Here is a 16,562-nt window from a genome sequence, read left to right as displayed (position 1 = left end):
ATATATACGAAATATATAACAATATATAATTTAAAACATATATACATATAATTAAGTTAAAATTTTTAAACAGATCAATTTAAAATAGCATTTTTAAAATATATATAGATAAATACAAATATATGTACGTCTATCCCGCATAAGTTTAAGTTCGTGAAAACATAATGTTTTAAGCTGAAAATTTTCCTTTGAGACTAGAAAAGATTAAAAAGATGTACCCACAAAAAAGAAAAATCAAAAGATTCCATTTATATCGTTTCATATCAATCCTTTCATGTATTTCTTTGATTACTGAATACATATTGTTTTAGGTGAAACTCAATACAATATATTTTTTTGGTAAAAACAATATTTAATATAGCTAGTAATATTTCTTTTTTCTCAAAAAATATTGCTTGGTTGTAGACAACTCATTAAATTTTGTTTTTTAATTCTAAACGCAATTATACATTTTGACTGCTATTTAATTTTTTTAATGTTGTGGAGCATATATCTATAAGGAAACTCAATCCCAAATTACTTTTTTCTACTGAAAGTTTACTTCCTAGCCATGTTTTTCTTTTGTATCCTTTTATTTACTAATAAAACAAAGAAATTGTTGGTGCCTACAAATTCCACGAATCTGCCATCACCTCAGTTGATGCAGAGTGCAATTAAAAACCATGTCTGACCAAAACAATTTAAGCCATATTATCTAAAGTCTTTGACCCAGTTAGAGAGCCAGGAAACCAAACACACCAGGGTCCAATTGCAGCAGGAAATTTCTAAAATCTAAAACTGTTTCCGATACTTCACTTTACACTGTTAAAATCCCAAAAAATTTCACTCTCTAAATCCCCAGTTATATATGCGAGTTAAATGTGTAAGTTGAAACAAGAAAGAGGGTTATTTCCTAACCGTCAATTTCTGGTCCTAGTTTGAATCTTTTTGCATTTGGGGCCACTTGGACATTACAAACTCTCGACTGAACTGGCATTTCATACTTAATTTCTGGTCCACGTTTGAAACCTTTTGCATTTGGGGTCTCTATGACATTACTAACTCTCCATTGATCTGATATATCATGCAGATAAGGGCAATGAGAACCATTTCTACACCCCCTTTGGCTTTTAAAGTATATGCAAGGCTTCTGGATTTTGGATATCATTACCCCGGTTTTAATGTTTTTAACCGATTTAAAATCTTCAAAGTTATTATGATGGATACCAATTTTTGAGTCATAGGTAACTTTCTTATCTGCACCATGTTGCTTAATAAGGTTCTTATAATAGTTGGCATCCTTCTTTACTGCATAGGCTGAACCAATACTTGATTGATATGGCACAGTACTCGCAGGCAAGGTCGGCACTGTGCTCAATTCAATGGAAGGAACAGAAGGCAATGATGCTGCACGCCTTACTCCATCGGGCACATGGTGCACATTTTTGCTGACATGCCTATGATTAACAGGTGCATCCACAGCTGGAGAAGGAGAAGGAGGAGTATGCGGTGTAAATGACGCAGTTGCTGGGTTATGAAGTGCAGATGTCAGCGCCGAAACAGGTGGATGAGCATGCTTAGCATGTGTAGGCGTCAAGAACGAAACCGGTGGAGTTGCTTGGTTTGACATGGAAGGTAATGAAACCATTGTACTTGGAGGTGTAGCAGGTTTTGACACTGGAACTGATGTAGCAGGATCCAATCTAGAAGTGGGGATACCCACACAATTTGAGGAGGCACTAACAGTAGCAGCTGCTGCAGTTGTATGTTCCTTAATCAAATTCTCAATCAATATTGGATCATTAAATATTTTAACAAGTACATCCATATCAATCAAGCTTCCTTGATCGTTACTCTTTGAGATGGTTGCTACGGCCGCTGCAGTTAAATCTTGCACCAAACCAGGAGATATCTTAGGCAAGGGCCCTCCACATACAGATGAGGGAACAGTAGAAGAGGTGTTGCATTGTTGAATAATGGGAGATGTTGCAGAGGTATATTGCTGAAAGATTTGTGGCAGCAAATTAGTTACTGCCATTTCGGGTGTAACATCCGCCGAATCCTCTTCCTCAATAGGTTCGGTGATAGGTATCAGAGGAGTGAGATTATCATCATAGTCTTCCTGCTCCACTTCAAAGGACACAGAAGGGCTACACAAACAAATGAAAGAATAAAGTTAAGTTAGAAAGAGAAAATGAAACAACACAAGGTTTTCTCCAGAGATGAGACATTTTTACCTAGGAGGAATCGCAGAAGAACGAGGGTAAAGTGCTTCAAAAACTTTCGCTTCTCTAAGGTTCTGATCAACCTTTTCTCTACTAAATTCACCAGCTGCAATAGGCAACCCAGAAGTGAAGGTAAACTGCATAGAAGTAAATAAGTCAATCAATTTGATCAGATAACCATAAAAATAATATAGAACCATCCGAAAAAAACAATGCTGATGCACTTAAAACAGATACCGCAATTGGGGTAGGTCGTTTTCAAAAGGATGTTTTAAATAACAGACAGTGGAAAAACAATAAAGCTCCAATATTTTTAATATCTCACTACCTGTGGAGCACACTCCCATTTAACCTGAGGAATGTGAGAAATATCAGCCTTTGATTTGCTCAGAAAATAATTGCCTTCGAACCCAGGGGGTAAATCATTACAATCATTGGTGCTTGAAGGAAACATTGTCAATGTCTTTGCTTGAAGAGTGTTCTGAGAGTAGTGGCCAACTTTTGCAGGGCAATCATCCCGTAAAAAGAATTTAACCTGTTAGATCACACTAGTATTAGAATTCAAGAGGGAAAACAGACTTCACTAATAGGCTGAAATGAGCTATAAATGACCACACAGATGAAGGATCTTAGGTTACAGATAAATTTACTGCTAGCATTATGGCCCAGCAGTACAAACTAAAGAACAGTTAACATAACCAAGATTATATATTATTCTCAGAAAGATGTAAGATTTGAAGCCAAAGTAGAATCCTCATTTTTGACAAGCATGAACAACCAAAAGACTAAAGAACAGTTAACCCCACAAGAAATTCCTAAGCCATAACCACACAGAAAAGAGAATCATAGACCTTTTGAAAAGGAAAAAACAGCAAAGAAAACGTTTTCTTTCAAAGGAATAGAGTTGTAAGGAATTCATAGATCCAAGCTACACGCAAAGCTTCCTATTGCATTTCAGTTTTCTAAACTACCAGCCAAATTTACATTACATTTCATATTCTTGTTTAAATAGCTTTGCATGTGTTTCAATGGAATCATGTTACATTTAAGTCTTTCTTTACTTTGTTATTTGTGATACTTTCTGTGCATGATATAGGTAGTCCCACTTCCATGCCTCCTCATAAGAGGAAAATTTACGTGGATGGATAGTGTAATCAAACTACACTATCACACATATGGTATATGTTTCGAGATAATACCAAGAACCAACCATATGATTTAGATTCCTTGAAACTTGAAAGTGATGGAATAATATCATTATGGTACTCATTTCTTCTAATGGTAGGTACCGCGCCTTAGGTAGCACGGTAGCACCTGGTGTATTTTTTTTATTTTATAAATATACCATCCTTGACATAAATGTTTTTATATTAAATTCCATGGATACAATGTTTCATGGCATTCATTAACATTCTCTTCCACCCACATTTTTTATTATAATAGATTTTGTTGACTAAAATTTAATAAAAATAATAAATATTAAGATAATGATAGATTGAATTTTATAAAAAATAAGATAAAGATTATGAGAATGATAAATTAGATGAGAAATTCAATTAAGCTGCTTAATTGTCCATTGACTTTATTAATAGCATTAGTAATTTACATATCTTCCAACTTATCACCGGCGCTCAGTTAAATGATGTTGAGGTCACTAAAATCGCTATAAAATTTTAGGTCATCAGAAACACTTTTGAAAAAGTGATGCATCACAATAAATGCACATGATGTGAACTTTAATAGAAGAACAAGTCCTGATTTTATTTATATTTTTGACAAAATTGTTATTTCATTATAAATAAAAATGTTTTATTATATTATTATTTCATTTAGAGTAATTGTATACACTAATAGAGAGAATCTTTCGTCCCCTAAAGTTTTACCAAGTGACATTAGAATGTTTATTAAAAGAAAACAACGAGACACCTCAATACTTATTAATGCCTAGTAGACAAATTTGTGTACCTTTCAACTATCCTCACACGAGTTATATATAATAGAGTACTTATGTCCTGTAATTATGAATGAAATTTTTTATTGAATAATTTATAAATAAAATAAAAAAATTCGTTCCAAGTCACAAACAACAAGTTGACAGCTTGCATTGACCGCAATTTACTCATTAAATCATTATTTATCCGAATATTTCCCCACCGACACACCACCTGCTAGTAAAATATTAGGATTTAAAAATTTTAACATTCAGAGATTGAAAAAATTCATCTGAATAGAGAACTTCACAATTTTTGAAATTTAACTTTAACTTTACTTATTTCATATAAAAAACAATATTTAGCTTTAAACTATTTACATTACAATCTTTACTGCAATATTTTAACTTTTCAACTTGATTCTGCAATAATTAAAAGCTTTTATATTCATTCGAATAAAATATTAAACGATTCATTCTTTTTATTTATTTTATTATATTTATTATTGCATTTATTCTGAAGTAACCATTGTTAAAAATTAAGATCTCGATTGTAAAGTTTTCCAATTGAGATTCTCTTTGATTAATCCTATAAGTTACATTTATATTTAATAAAAAATTTGGCTGCAGTGTCACCGATTTTGATGTTCTCTTCAATAGCTACAAAGGGATCATCGTTACAGATTCAACGAGACGGAGTTCAAGAATTGTTATTTGGTAACGTGAATGAATGAAAATTAATTCGATTTTTTACTTCCAAATAAAAATTAAATCACGCAGAAATTTAACTTTCACAGAAAAGCGTGTACCAGAAAAAAAAAATGCTAGTAAAATTAATATTACAGTTATACCTGACAAAGATTAGGTTGAGGAGCCCATGAAACCATGTTCGATTTCCTTTGCCGCTTCATTTTAATCTTAGATTTTCCAGCACTTAATTCTCAGAAATCAAAAAAGAGAAACAAAAACGGAGAATCGCAATTGAATCGAATAAAACGTATTAAAAAGCTAATCAATTACGAACGAGAGCGAATCAGAAGAAAACCCTAACAAAAATACTTTTTAATATTTGTTTTTGGTTCAGCTTTGGTGTTTCTCGTTTTGTACTGCGATTTGAGGCGTTATAAAGGAGAAAGAAAGAGATGTAGTATTGTGAATAAAACCCTAGAAGGAGTGAGAAAATATTAGGTTCGGGTTTTCGATTATATTGGTTTCGTGGCGGTACAGTGCGCATAGAAATACGGAAACTGATTAGTGGGGTCCACCCTCAGTGGATGATATAGTGCGCTAGTCTTATGACGGTGTTGCATCGTGGGCCTTTGGGCCGCCCAATTGGGATTTTCATGGCACTTTGGTTGAACCGTTGATCATAAAGGAACCGTTGATCCCAATCATTGAAGTGTGAATCTGATTTTTTTCTCATAAATCCGATTTTCTTTTACTATTTGTTTTTTTAATAGTTGAGATATAGATTTAATAATTGAGTATGAATGTATCATATCAGATTAAATGCTCATGTTAAATATCTAGAAGTGACACTTGCACTTATAGGGACATAGTACTTACAATTTTATGATTGGATTACAAGAAGATCACGACATTCTTGTATATCTATTTCATTTGTTAGGTGTAGTTAGTGTATTCAACTACTCAAATTAATTACCAATGAGCGTTTGGTTCAAGTGGTATATGTTTGATTCTCCTTAAACAAGGATTCGAGTCTTGTGGATGAAAAAAATATTCGCTAGAAGAGTTAGTCTCACATACATGTGGGAAACTAAAAAGAACTACTCAAACTAATTAACCGTTTTTTGTACTACCATCAACCACCTTATGATAATGAACTAATCTCATTCAAGATTCGCAATTGTTCCTTCCAACAAATCTTACTTACATGAATCGAACTCTTAATCTTTTGATCACCCTATGAGTTAATATAGATATGTGTTGGCATTCCAAGATTCCTTCTACGTGCGGGTCATATCCTAACAAATGTTTTTATTACATCTTTTTTATATTATTAAGGGTATCTTTTCACGCTATAGGTAAATAATTAATCTCTTTCAAAATATGTGGTTGCACTCCTAACAAATTTCATTATTAGGAATCGAATCATTAATATTTTTGTATCGTTAACCATCATTTACTTTTAAACAAAAGTGATATAAATAAATGACGCATTATATTAATTGTGTAAAACTTTACATTCACAATGCATAAAAGTTTAGAATGTAATATCTATATATTATTTGTATAAAAAGTTCAATATCATTCATCATTTATTTGTATTTTAAAAAAAATTAATGATCATTAAATATGAGTGATACATAATACAATAATAATATATAAAATTCATTCACCATCATTAAATATATTTTATTCTCAAATGTTAAACTCTATAGATAATATTAAAATAACTATTTGAGAACGTTTGAAAATGAGGAGGAAATATAATGTTACACCACCATTACTATGATCGTGTCCATTAGTAAATAAATGAGTGCTTATTTCTTTCTACGTTTTTAATAATAAAATTGTAATTTAATTGTGATTAAAGTAATAATGTATCATTAAAAATTGTATTTTTATTTTATTTTTAAAATACTTATATATCCACTAATTAAGAGAATTTTTGCGCCTATTGTTACACAACATCCATTCTTGCCTCGGAATAAAAAAATTCTATATTATTGTCATATATCATTTCCTTTACAATCGATAAGTATTCTTATGTTCTAGTGAAGTATGGTGGAGCTGTACTTGGTGGAGCTGTACTTGGTGGAGCTGTACTTGGTGGAGCATTTTCTTGATGTCGCCTAAAATCTCTCTGGTAGTATTTGATAATATATCTGAAAATGTTTTCCAACATTCGGGTCAATATTTGAGAAATGTATGAGAATATAGATATTATAGAATGCTACAGTAAGTAATAAATATTTAAGATCAAGAGTTTCCCCTCTTCATGAGGGAGTCCCTATTTATAGTGGATATGTGCATGAAATATTCCCTAGCAGGTGTTGCTGGTCTGACCGACTAAATGGCCTTGTTGGACCTGTTGTAGACAAGCAAATGTTGTTTTATTTGTGTTGGATGGCTCTAGCATATCAATACTCTATGAATAATTGACTTATAACATGTGATAAGTTGAGTAGTTGTATTTTAGGTTCGTCTTTGTCGCTTGGCAGAAAGCTGATGTAGTATACAGGTGGCATGCAAATTGTGGTAGATATATTATGTTCAGATGATGTGATAGTCCTATACTGACGACGTGGTAGATAGATGAAGGAAGTGGTCACTGTACTCTTGTTTGGATCTTCTCGAGTTAATGACATACCTTTTTGAATTGTCCGATTAACCTACAGATCAGAGAGTGCTCAAAATGAGCTCGTCTTAACAAGTCTTATATCGACAAATGTCGCGATTGTCCTCTTAACATATGATGATATCACAAATTAAAAAACATTCTAATTATTTTTGTTACAAAAAAGAAATTGCTCACATTATTTTATCATTATTAAATTATTATTCACACTATTTATGTTTGTCATTTTACTATTTATATTATTAATAAATATTTAATACAAAATAAATTGTTTAAATATTATTATCAAACAAATATTCAAATATGAATATACTTGGATTTGATATGAAATGAAATTAAACATGGCTCCTACTACATTTATGAAGGAAAAAAAAACAAATAAATCCTATTCATTTTCCACACTCCCAAATTAATATAACTAGTGGAAGATATCAATTTTTCATTTCCAAATCCATGTTAGAGTGTCGGTGACGTTAACTAGGAGTGTGTTGAAATTGATTAATGTTGTGGAGGTGTGATCTGATAAAAAAAGAGAAAATAAATATAAAAAATGTAATATCTACATGTTGATATTGCAAAGATTTACATATAGTTATAAAGATTTAATATTTATACACTAACAATATAAGTATTTTTACATTGTCAATCACCCACCATTGATTTGTTAACTATCATTGACTTTCAAACAAAAGTAATACAAATCAATGATAGATGTTGTGCTAACAATGTAAAAAAAATTACACTGTCAATGCAAAATTTTAAACTCTAGTTACTATATCATATATCGTTTATTTGTATTATTTTTATCTAAGAGTTAATAATGTTTAAAAATCAATGATAAACAACGTATTGACAATATAAAAACTCATATATTGTAAGTATATATGTGTTATTTCCTTCCTTATTAATTAGCAAATGACAAAATAGTAGGAGTCATGCATAGAATATAAACTTGAATAAGAAGAAATAAAAAGAATATAAACTATATTTGTGATTATTGAATGAATCTCATTAATTAATTACATTATTTCTCATTGAATTAAATTAAAAACAATAGAAGAATCACCTTTTATATATTACAATGTCTAACTAGCAATTAACAAGTGACTCGATTAATGAATATAATATTATAACTAACAAAGTAAAAGCAACTAACCATTAATCAATTATCATATACATAATCTCAATTACTCTAACATGTTTCACTCTTTAATAATTTATATTTGTTGCTAATTTCATTCTCAGGCTTACGTTTTTAATAATAATTAGCATTTCTCCCCTGCCTTGCAAGGAATATAAAAATATAATATTAAATCCTTAAAAATAAGTTTGGGATGATAAACAATATGTTTTATAATTTTACATTTATTCATCTTACAAATTTATAATTTTGAATAAAATTTAATACTTAAAGGTTTAGTCGTCATAAAAAGAGAGCTTAGAGTATCTCTAATGAAAAACAATATTTTCATTATTATTTGAGTTTCTCATATTATTTTATAATTTATTATAACTTCTCATGAAATAATAATAACATATAATTTTTTTATGACTAACAAATATCATTCTTATTCTTATTTGAGTCCCATAATATTTATCTCTCTTCATCTTTGTTTGGCTAAAAACAACATAAAATAGTTCTTATTTATAAAATAAAAATATTTTTAATTATACATCTCATTTTCAATCGAAGCTTTAGTCATCGAAAACAATCATTTTCTTTTCCTACCGAAAAAAGGCACCGATTATATTCTTGAGAAGTAAAAGCTTTTGTCAAATTAAATGCATTCATAGTGAATATCTCAACAAAGGAAACACTTGTTATGCATTGTAGAACCAAATGCATAAATACATCTTATGGTAATATCTAATTTTCTTTATAAGGGAGACTTTTAGTAACAAAAATAAATAAGGTGTGTTCAAAGATTGTTTTAAACATATCTATATAAAGACAACCAACAAAAATAATGACAACAAATTAAAAATTAATTTAATCAAAATTAAAATTTATTCATAAATAATAACATAAAAAACACAAATGCAATTGTCTCCATGTTTGATACATCTCTACAAGTCTTTCTAGTTATTGAGTTTAGAGTGAAAATGTTAATTTCATTTGTGTAGGATGAAGATTTATTGGAGATTTGACAAGAGAATATGTCATTACTCTTTATAAAAATATAACTTATTTTGTGTATAAGTATATGAGTGAAATACTGTATTGTCAATGTAAATATTTATATCAATTATTCATTATTTATTTGATTTTTTAAAGAATCAATGCTTATTAGATATTAATTTATACTATATATAAAGCCAAAACTTAAATAATTTCCCTCATGATGTAATTTTCATTTTCTATATTGCCCTTAACATTATTTAATTTTTACAAAAAAACTATATAATCATAAGCAACTATCACCAATACATTAATTAACCACATATCTCACCTTAAATAAACATTATCGTAAACACAAAAAAATATAATATAAAGTACATCGAACACAAAAATACATTTTAATTCAAAAAAAATGAAATATATAAAAATTGAATATGTAGTATCACATAATATTCGCCGGCAGGCACGAAGTGCCTATACACACTAGTAATAGATAATATAGAAATAATATATCAAATCAAATAATATATTAATTCATACATTTTTCTCTAAATATATTTCAAAATTTCAAAGTTATAAGTTCATCATCGAGAAGGAAATTAGTGTTTGAGTTTGAAGGAAATGAAATATTTATTTTTATTTCTTTAATAATGTAGAATAAAGATTTAAATATAATATTTTTGAAGTTTATTATTGAAATGATAGAGAAAAAGTTTATACATTGATTGTGGAAGAGTTTTTTGCATTAACACCATATCATCCACAATTAATTTTCAATTATTATTAACTATCAAATAAAAATAATATAAATGAATAGTAAATGATTAACTGACTATATAAATTTTTACACTTGTTAATATATAAATATTATATTCAAAGGAGGAAGATTTTGTATAGTCTTGTGAATTTGTTAATGTAATTATAAGCTTTTGAATGGAAATAGTATATGCATGAATTATAATAAATATTAATATAAAAAAACTTTCCACTAGCAATAAATAAAAAATTAAAGTTTTTCTTAAAAACCTCTTTCCAAGTTGAGACTGATCCACTAATGGTGTAGCGCGTATGCAAACAGTAATAATTTTGCAGTATGAAACAGTGAGATTAAGGGATGTGGATCTGCCATCCCCAATCATATTCCTGACCAATCACAATAAAGTAAAATTGATAAAGTTATAAACACTTAATTTTTTTAACTAACGTAATATAGTATAATTGGTCTTGGATAGGGTTTGAGCCAACAAATCATTGTCCAAGATTCAGATCCTAGAATAAGGAGAAGCGCGTGTTCCAATCGCATATATATATAAACCCTTCCTACCCTCTCTTTCGAAACTAAATCATTTCACAAACCTTAGATCTCTAAATAAATATTTATATTTCCTTCGCATTTCCAATGTCTGGATCCGGATCCACGAACGGTGACTCAACACCCAACAAGGTGGCATTGATTACCGGCATCACCGGTCAAGACGGTTCCTACCTCACCGAATTCCTCCTCAACAAGGGTTACGAGGTTCACGGTCTCATTCGTCGATCCTCCAATTTCAACACTCAACGTATCGATCACATTTATGTGGACCCACACAACGCTCATAAGGCTCGTATGAAGCTTCACTACGGCGATCTCTCCGACGCTTCCTCCCTCCGCCGCTGGCTCGACACCATCCTCCCCGACGAGGTTTACAACCTCGCCGCGCAGTCTCACGTCGCCGTCTCCTTCGAGATCCCTGATTACACTGCTGACGTCGTCGCCACCGGCGCACTCCGTCTCCTCGAGGCTGTTAGATCCCACATCGATGCTACTGGTAGATCACATATCCGTTACTACCAAGCTGGATCTTCTGAAATGTTTGGATCAACTCCTCCTCCTCAATCGGAAACCACTCCCTTCCACCCTCGCTCCCCTTACGCGGCGTCGAAATGCGCCGCGCATTGGTACACGGTTAATTACCGTGAGGCTTATGGGATTTTTGCCTGCAACGGGATCTTGTTCAATCATGAGTCTCCTCGGAGGGGAGAGAATTTCGTGACCCGGAAGATTACCCGGGCCGTGGGTCGGATCAAGATCGGGCTCCAGAGCAAGCTTTTCTTGGGGAACCTTCAGGCTTCAAGGGATTGGGGTTTCGCTGGGGATTATGTTGAAGCTATGTGGTTGATGCTGCAGCAAGAAAAAGCTGATGATTATGTTGTTGCAACAGAGGAGTCACACACAGTGGAAGAGTTTCTGGAAGTTGCGTTTGGTTATGTGGGTCTGAATTGGAAGGATCATGTGGTTATTGATAAGAGGTATTTCAGGCCTACGGAGGTGGATAATTTGAAAGGGGATTCGAGTAAGGCGAAGGAAGTGCTTGGGTGGAAGCCTAAGGTTGGGTTTGAGCAATTGGTGAAGATGATGGTGGATCAAGATGTTGAAAGGGCTAAGAAGGAGAAGGTGCTTGTTGATGCTGGCTACATTGATGCTCAACAACAACCTTGATCATCATCTGCATTGAATTTTTAATCATGGGTGTGAGTTATTGGGTTTTTCTTATTGTTTTAGTCACATAATGTTGTTCTTTTCAATGCTTTATCATATTCATACTTTACAGCGTTTAATCAATGACAACTTTACATTTTCATGTTCTAGTTGTTGTCAATTGTTTTGATGTGGAACTTATAATGATCAGCATTCATATGGTGCTCCTTTCACTTATCTTTTTACATTATTGGAATTCAATCTGTCTTTAGATTTATAGAGAAAAGGACAACGATAATATGAAAGGATCCTTCATGTCTGATACATGATGTTGTGTCAAAGTGTCACGAAATCTTTACAATTTTATGCTATAATTATGAACCAAGCACAATGTGTGTCAGTGTCGGTGATGGCATCAAAGTCTCCTTTGTAGAAGCATTGGAACATGTTTCGGATTGCTCTAAAAGGTTCCCTTGTCTTGGATCTCAATTATCGAAAACCTTCGTGGCCCCAACCAAAGCATGACACTCATATAAAATTAGTGAAGCGTATAAACGTGATCTAGCTATTGTTTACCGTTCAAATGAGAAGAGATAGAGAATCTGGGTACTCTTTTGCAACCCTCTTGTACAAAGTATCACAGTTTCTGTTACAGTGATTCATATATTCAGTCAACTCCCTAGTGGGATTCAACCATGAAAATGATAGCATGAAGTATTGGCATCTATAGAACTGTTATTGTTAAATGTGGTAGAAAGCAAACACCAGACAAAAAAATAAGGACTTCAGATGTGACTGGAAAACCAGAAGCTAATGCCCATCTAAGTGTTTCTGAAAATCAATAAAATTATTAAGAATAATATAGGTAATGTGAGATTTATTTTCTAAGAAGACATATCGGATCGGAGGATAAAGAGGATTACCTTTAACCCATAAGTGAAAGATAATCTTTTTTGGTCCTCATTCGACAATTGGAGAAGTAACCTAACAACTATTTTGAAACCATCTGCACAGGAATGAGGCTGATATGGGACTTTTAATAAAATCATATGAGAAATTATAGAATGGAGTTTCACCCTTGCAATAGTGGAGGCATACCATTTCAGCAATCATCAGTCAATGTTGCAATCTAGCATGACATCAGCTATCATAGGGGAATACAGAGTAAAAGTTTTAATACAAAAAACAAGAGATTCGGAACATTAACAAGTTGGGAGATTTGTGATAAGAACAGGGAAAGTATACTTGATGTTACAACCAGTTCGGCTTAAAGTTACCCTACCTGAATCACACACATAACTAAATCTTATGAAAACCACTAAAAGAGCTCCTGAGAAGACATCGGAAATTAACTTCACAGCTCGCAAGTCACTCTATTACACTAAAATGAAATAACATTTGATTGAGGATGCAATAGAATAGCACGATAAAAGAATCTTGAAGGATCTCAAGAATGCTAGATAAAAGAAAAAGGCTTTAGTTGGGAATGAAAAAAGAAAACCTTAAATTTTGTTTAGTTTTGTTAGGGGTCCTAAATGGCTACCATTCTATCTGATTGAACCCACATTGTAACCAGCAAAGAAAGCACACCTCCTGTGTTCATTGACTTCCCCTTTAGATCAAGCTAACCAAACTCAGCAACACATAAGCATTCCAATCCACAACACAGTAACACTCTCTACTTCATCATCTCCCATGATATTAAAACATCAATCTTAAACTCAAACATAAATCGCACCACCTAAACCGACATATTTGATGTTCATATTGTCTTGGGTATAACTTTTATAACATACAAGTTACACAGCAATGTATTTTTTAAGTCATTTTATTCGACATTGCCTTTCAACATATAAAAAAAATACCGAAATGTTAAATATGTAAGCATTTTTAAGAGAAAAAAATCAAATGTTACCTCTTTAGTAAATGCTAGTCAATTTTGTTGTTTCAAAAGTTGTGTTGTACCATGAGGTTGTTATTGATTGAGAAGATATATTTAAGTTTAAAAATCAATAGTTAATTATAAGTCGGGTAAGCCCATATAGGCCCAATTACAGTTCAAAACTTGATAATTTAAAAAGCGTTTACCTCTGAATGTGTCAACGCGTGCGGTTTTATTCGAACGGGATTTTCCTTCTCTTCTGGCGATCGAAGAATCTGAAACCCTAATTTGGTAATTATCTCCTTTGATCTCTGTAACTTTACTGGTTACTGCTTAATAAGATTCTGATCCTCCAGCTCATAAATTTGGATCTCATTTGCAGATAATTTCAATTTCGTTACCGACATGGCTCGTACGAAACAAACCGCTCGCAAATCTACTGGTGGCAAGGCTCCAAGGAAGCAACTCGCTACAAAGGTTTTCAATTTCTCTTTTTTGTAATATATATATTATATTATATTCTCACAGTTTTAGCATAGCCCTTTCCTTTGATTTTCCTTCTAACTTGTTCAATTCCACTTTGACCTAATAGTTTGGTGTTGAACATTTGGATTTCATTGTTTCAAGTTGAATTTCTGCATTTTGTGTTGCATGTATAATAATATTAAAGGGAACAACGTGCAATGTAGTTGACTTGTTTTTTTTGGAGTAGAATATTAGTTTTATTTTCTTCTTGTGTTTTATATCAATTGTTGCGATCATGCTACTGATATAAGATATATAGGGCTGATTTCTTTGACTTTTTTTAATAAAATGGTGATTATTTTGATAATAGTCACCTCTGATACTTTCCCCTTTGTTTGTTTGTTTGTTTGGGCTTTTACAAAAAAAGAAGCTTAAAAAAAACTGAAATTCAAATTTATTAACAGCTGTAAATTTCAGCTTATTGTAAAATTACCTTTGCTAAAATCACTTCCATAGAATCACCTCTTTTAAACCTGGAGAAACGGGTCCATAGTTTAGTTAATCAGTGTATTTGTCAGTGTGATGCGAACTTCATGTGAGGTCTTATTTTGCTTGTTTTTTTTTTGGATATGAAGGCTGCAAGAAAGTCTGCACCAACTACTGGTGGAGTAAAGAAGCCGCATAGATACCGTCCTGGAACTGTTGCTCTTCGGTACATATACTTTGTTACTTAATTAGTTCACTAGTGTCTTCTTTTGCTACTTAATTTGTTATGAACTGGGATAAAAAATAATTATCCTTTTATCTAACTGTTGGATCAGTGAAATTCGGAAGTATCAGAAAAGTACTGAACTTTTGATCAGGAAGCTTCCTTTCCAACGTCTTGTTCGTGAAATAGCTCAGGATTTCAAGGTGACGAGTCCTACTTGTATATTTATTTTTTATTACTGAAACCATATTATTAACCACTAACTCTTGTTTTTCCTATCTTCTCTGCTCTAGACGGATTTGAGGTTCCAGAGCCATGCTGTTCTTGCTCTCCAGGAAGCTGCAGAAGCTTATCTTGTTGGACTATTTGAGGACACTAATCTTTGCGCTATCCACGCCAAACGAGTGACTATTATGCCCAAGGACATCCAGCTTGCCAGGCGTATCCGTGGTGAAAGGGCTTAATTGAAGTCTATCTGGTCTGTTAAAATGAACAAGAACAAAATATCTTTGTCCTTTCAGTTAAGTTGTATGTTATGTGATTTACTATGAACTGCTGTATACTGTTGGTCTTCACTACTAGACTTTGAAATTCTATTAATGTCTCTGTTTGACATTTCCTTGTTATTTTCAGTGTATAATTGTGGTACGCAACTGAACAAATCTTTTTTTGGTTTTTGTTGTTTTTTCTTTCAACTTATATTCTAGGTTTGCTATAATGGAGTTCGTTTTTCTTTCCTTTTTCTCTTCTAATATTTAACCTACAGTGTCATGAAATTTAACTTTATACTGGTCACAATTTTTATTCTATGTATTAAAAACTGTGTGACTGCACTTATTAGTTAACATCGGTTGTGCTTGCATGTGTAGGTTGTCTTTATCTGTATATAATAGCTATGATCTAGTGCCGAGAATATCTGCTGTCTCATTTTTTATACCACTCTATGTACTTTCACTGATTGAAAAAAATATTTAAATTAAAATTAAAATTATCAAATATTTATCTGTTTAATCATATCTCCTAATACATGGAGTAGCACAAAAGAGTGAAACATTAAGATGTGGACTTTATCTTCCACCCTCTCTTTTTCTGCCAGTAATGCATATAGTTTTGGATCTGTTGTTGCTGTAAGGCTGGATTTGGGCCTATATTATTGAATCCGCTTATTTTAACTAAGCCCTGCGTATTTTTAAATGTCAACATGTAATATTTGGAATTGAAGTGTTCTGCTTCAGTCTTATCATATGTGGGCTTATCTCAAGAATTAACAATACGAAAGTTTAGGCCCGGGTTATAAGTTGTATGCAATTCTAATTGGATGCAAGTAACACTCTAGATATGTAGAAGTTTAGGATGATAAAGAATTAAAGATTGTTCAAACTCAAGAATGTTTAGGGTATACATTTAATAATATTTTTTACCTTTAAAAAATAATAACATTTTTTTTATTTCAATAATGACTGGACATAT

The 16,562-nt window shown here is 31.9% G+C and overlaps 3 protein-coding genes across 4 annotated transcripts; 2 read left to right on the top strand and 1 right to left on the bottom strand.

The window, feature by feature from the left end:
• Window positions 669–5,352, bottom strand: LOC109333118 (zinc finger CCCH domain-containing protein 68-like). Its single transcript, XM_019568402.1, has 4 exons — window positions 4,986–5,352; window positions 2,533–2,739; window positions 2,217–2,341; window positions 669–2,129 (listed from the first exon to the last, which is right to left on the bottom strand). Exons 1-4 carry the CDS (start codon window positions 5,043–5,045, stop codon window positions 893–895), a joined length of 1,629 nt encoding a protein of 542 aa, XP_019423947.1. The 5' UTR covers window positions 5,046–5,352; the 3' UTR covers window positions 669–892.
• On the top strand, window positions 10,890–12,206 carry LOC109333181 (GDP-mannose 4,6 dehydratase 1). The gene has a single exon (XM_019568509.1). The coding sequence runs from the start codon at window positions 10,975–10,977 to the stop codon at window positions 12,055–12,057; it is 1,083 nt and encodes a 360-aa protein (XP_019424054.1). The 5' UTR covers window positions 10,890–10,974; the 3' UTR covers window positions 12,058–12,206.
• LOC109332128 (histone H3.3) lies at window positions 14,085–15,706 on the top strand. Of its 2 annotated transcripts, none has more exons than XM_019566963.1 (5): window positions 14,085–14,209; window positions 14,301–14,395; window positions 15,019–15,095; window positions 15,205–15,295; window positions 15,386–15,706. In XM_019566963.1, exons 2-5 carry the CDS (start codon window positions 14,324–14,326, stop codon window positions 15,554–15,556), a joined length of 411 nt encoding a protein of 136 aa, XP_019422508.1. In that variant the 5' UTR covers window positions 14,085–14,209; window positions 14,301–14,323; the 3' UTR covers window positions 15,557–15,706. The 2 variants fall into 2 exon arrangements, with proteins under 2 accessions (XP_019422508.1, XP_019422509.1); XM_019566964.1 differs by having other exon boundaries at window positions 14,192–14,209; window positions 14,295–14,395.

This window comes from Lupinus angustifolius, chromosome LG18, assembly GCF_001865875.1.
Source record: "Lupinus angustifolius cultivar Tanjil chromosome LG18, LupAngTanjil_v1.0, whole genome shotgun sequence".
In the NCBI taxonomy this organism is placed as follows: Eukaryota; Viridiplantae; Streptophyta; class Magnoliopsida; order Fabales; family Fabaceae; genus Lupinus; species Lupinus angustifolius.
This window is presented reverse-complemented; position numbering and strand designations above follow the sequence as displayed.

Bases quoted from the DNA above. Each gene is read 5' to 3' on its own strand.
- LOC109333118 (XM_019568402.1), bottom strand. From the start codon at position 5,045: ATGAAGCGGCAAAGGAAATCGAACATGGTTTCATGGGCTCCTCAACCT. The intron at 2,740-4,985 runs GTATAACTGTAA...GTGATCTAACAG, and splicing joins CTCAACCTAATCTTTGTCAG to GTTAAATTCTTTTTACGGGA. The intron at 2,342-2,532 runs GTAGTGAGATAT...ACTTCTATGCAG, and splicing joins AATGGGAGTGTGCTCCACAG to TTTACCTTCACTTCTGGGTT.
- LOC109333181 (XM_019568509.1), top strand. From the start codon at position 10,975: ATGTCTGGATCCGGATCCACGAACGGTGACTCAACACCCAACAAGGTG.
- LOC109332128 (XM_019566963.1), top strand. From the start codon at position 14,324: ATGGCTCGTACGAAACAAACCGCTCGCAAATCTACTGGTGGCAAGGCT. The intron at 14,396-15,018 runs GTTTTCAATTTC...TTGGATATGAAG, and splicing joins GGAAGCAACTCGCTACAAAG to GCTGCAAGAAAGTCTGCACC. The intron at 15,296-15,385 runs GTGACGAGTCCT...TCTCTGCTCTAG, and splicing joins AAATAGCTCAGGATTTCAAG to ACGGATTTGAGGTTCCAGAG.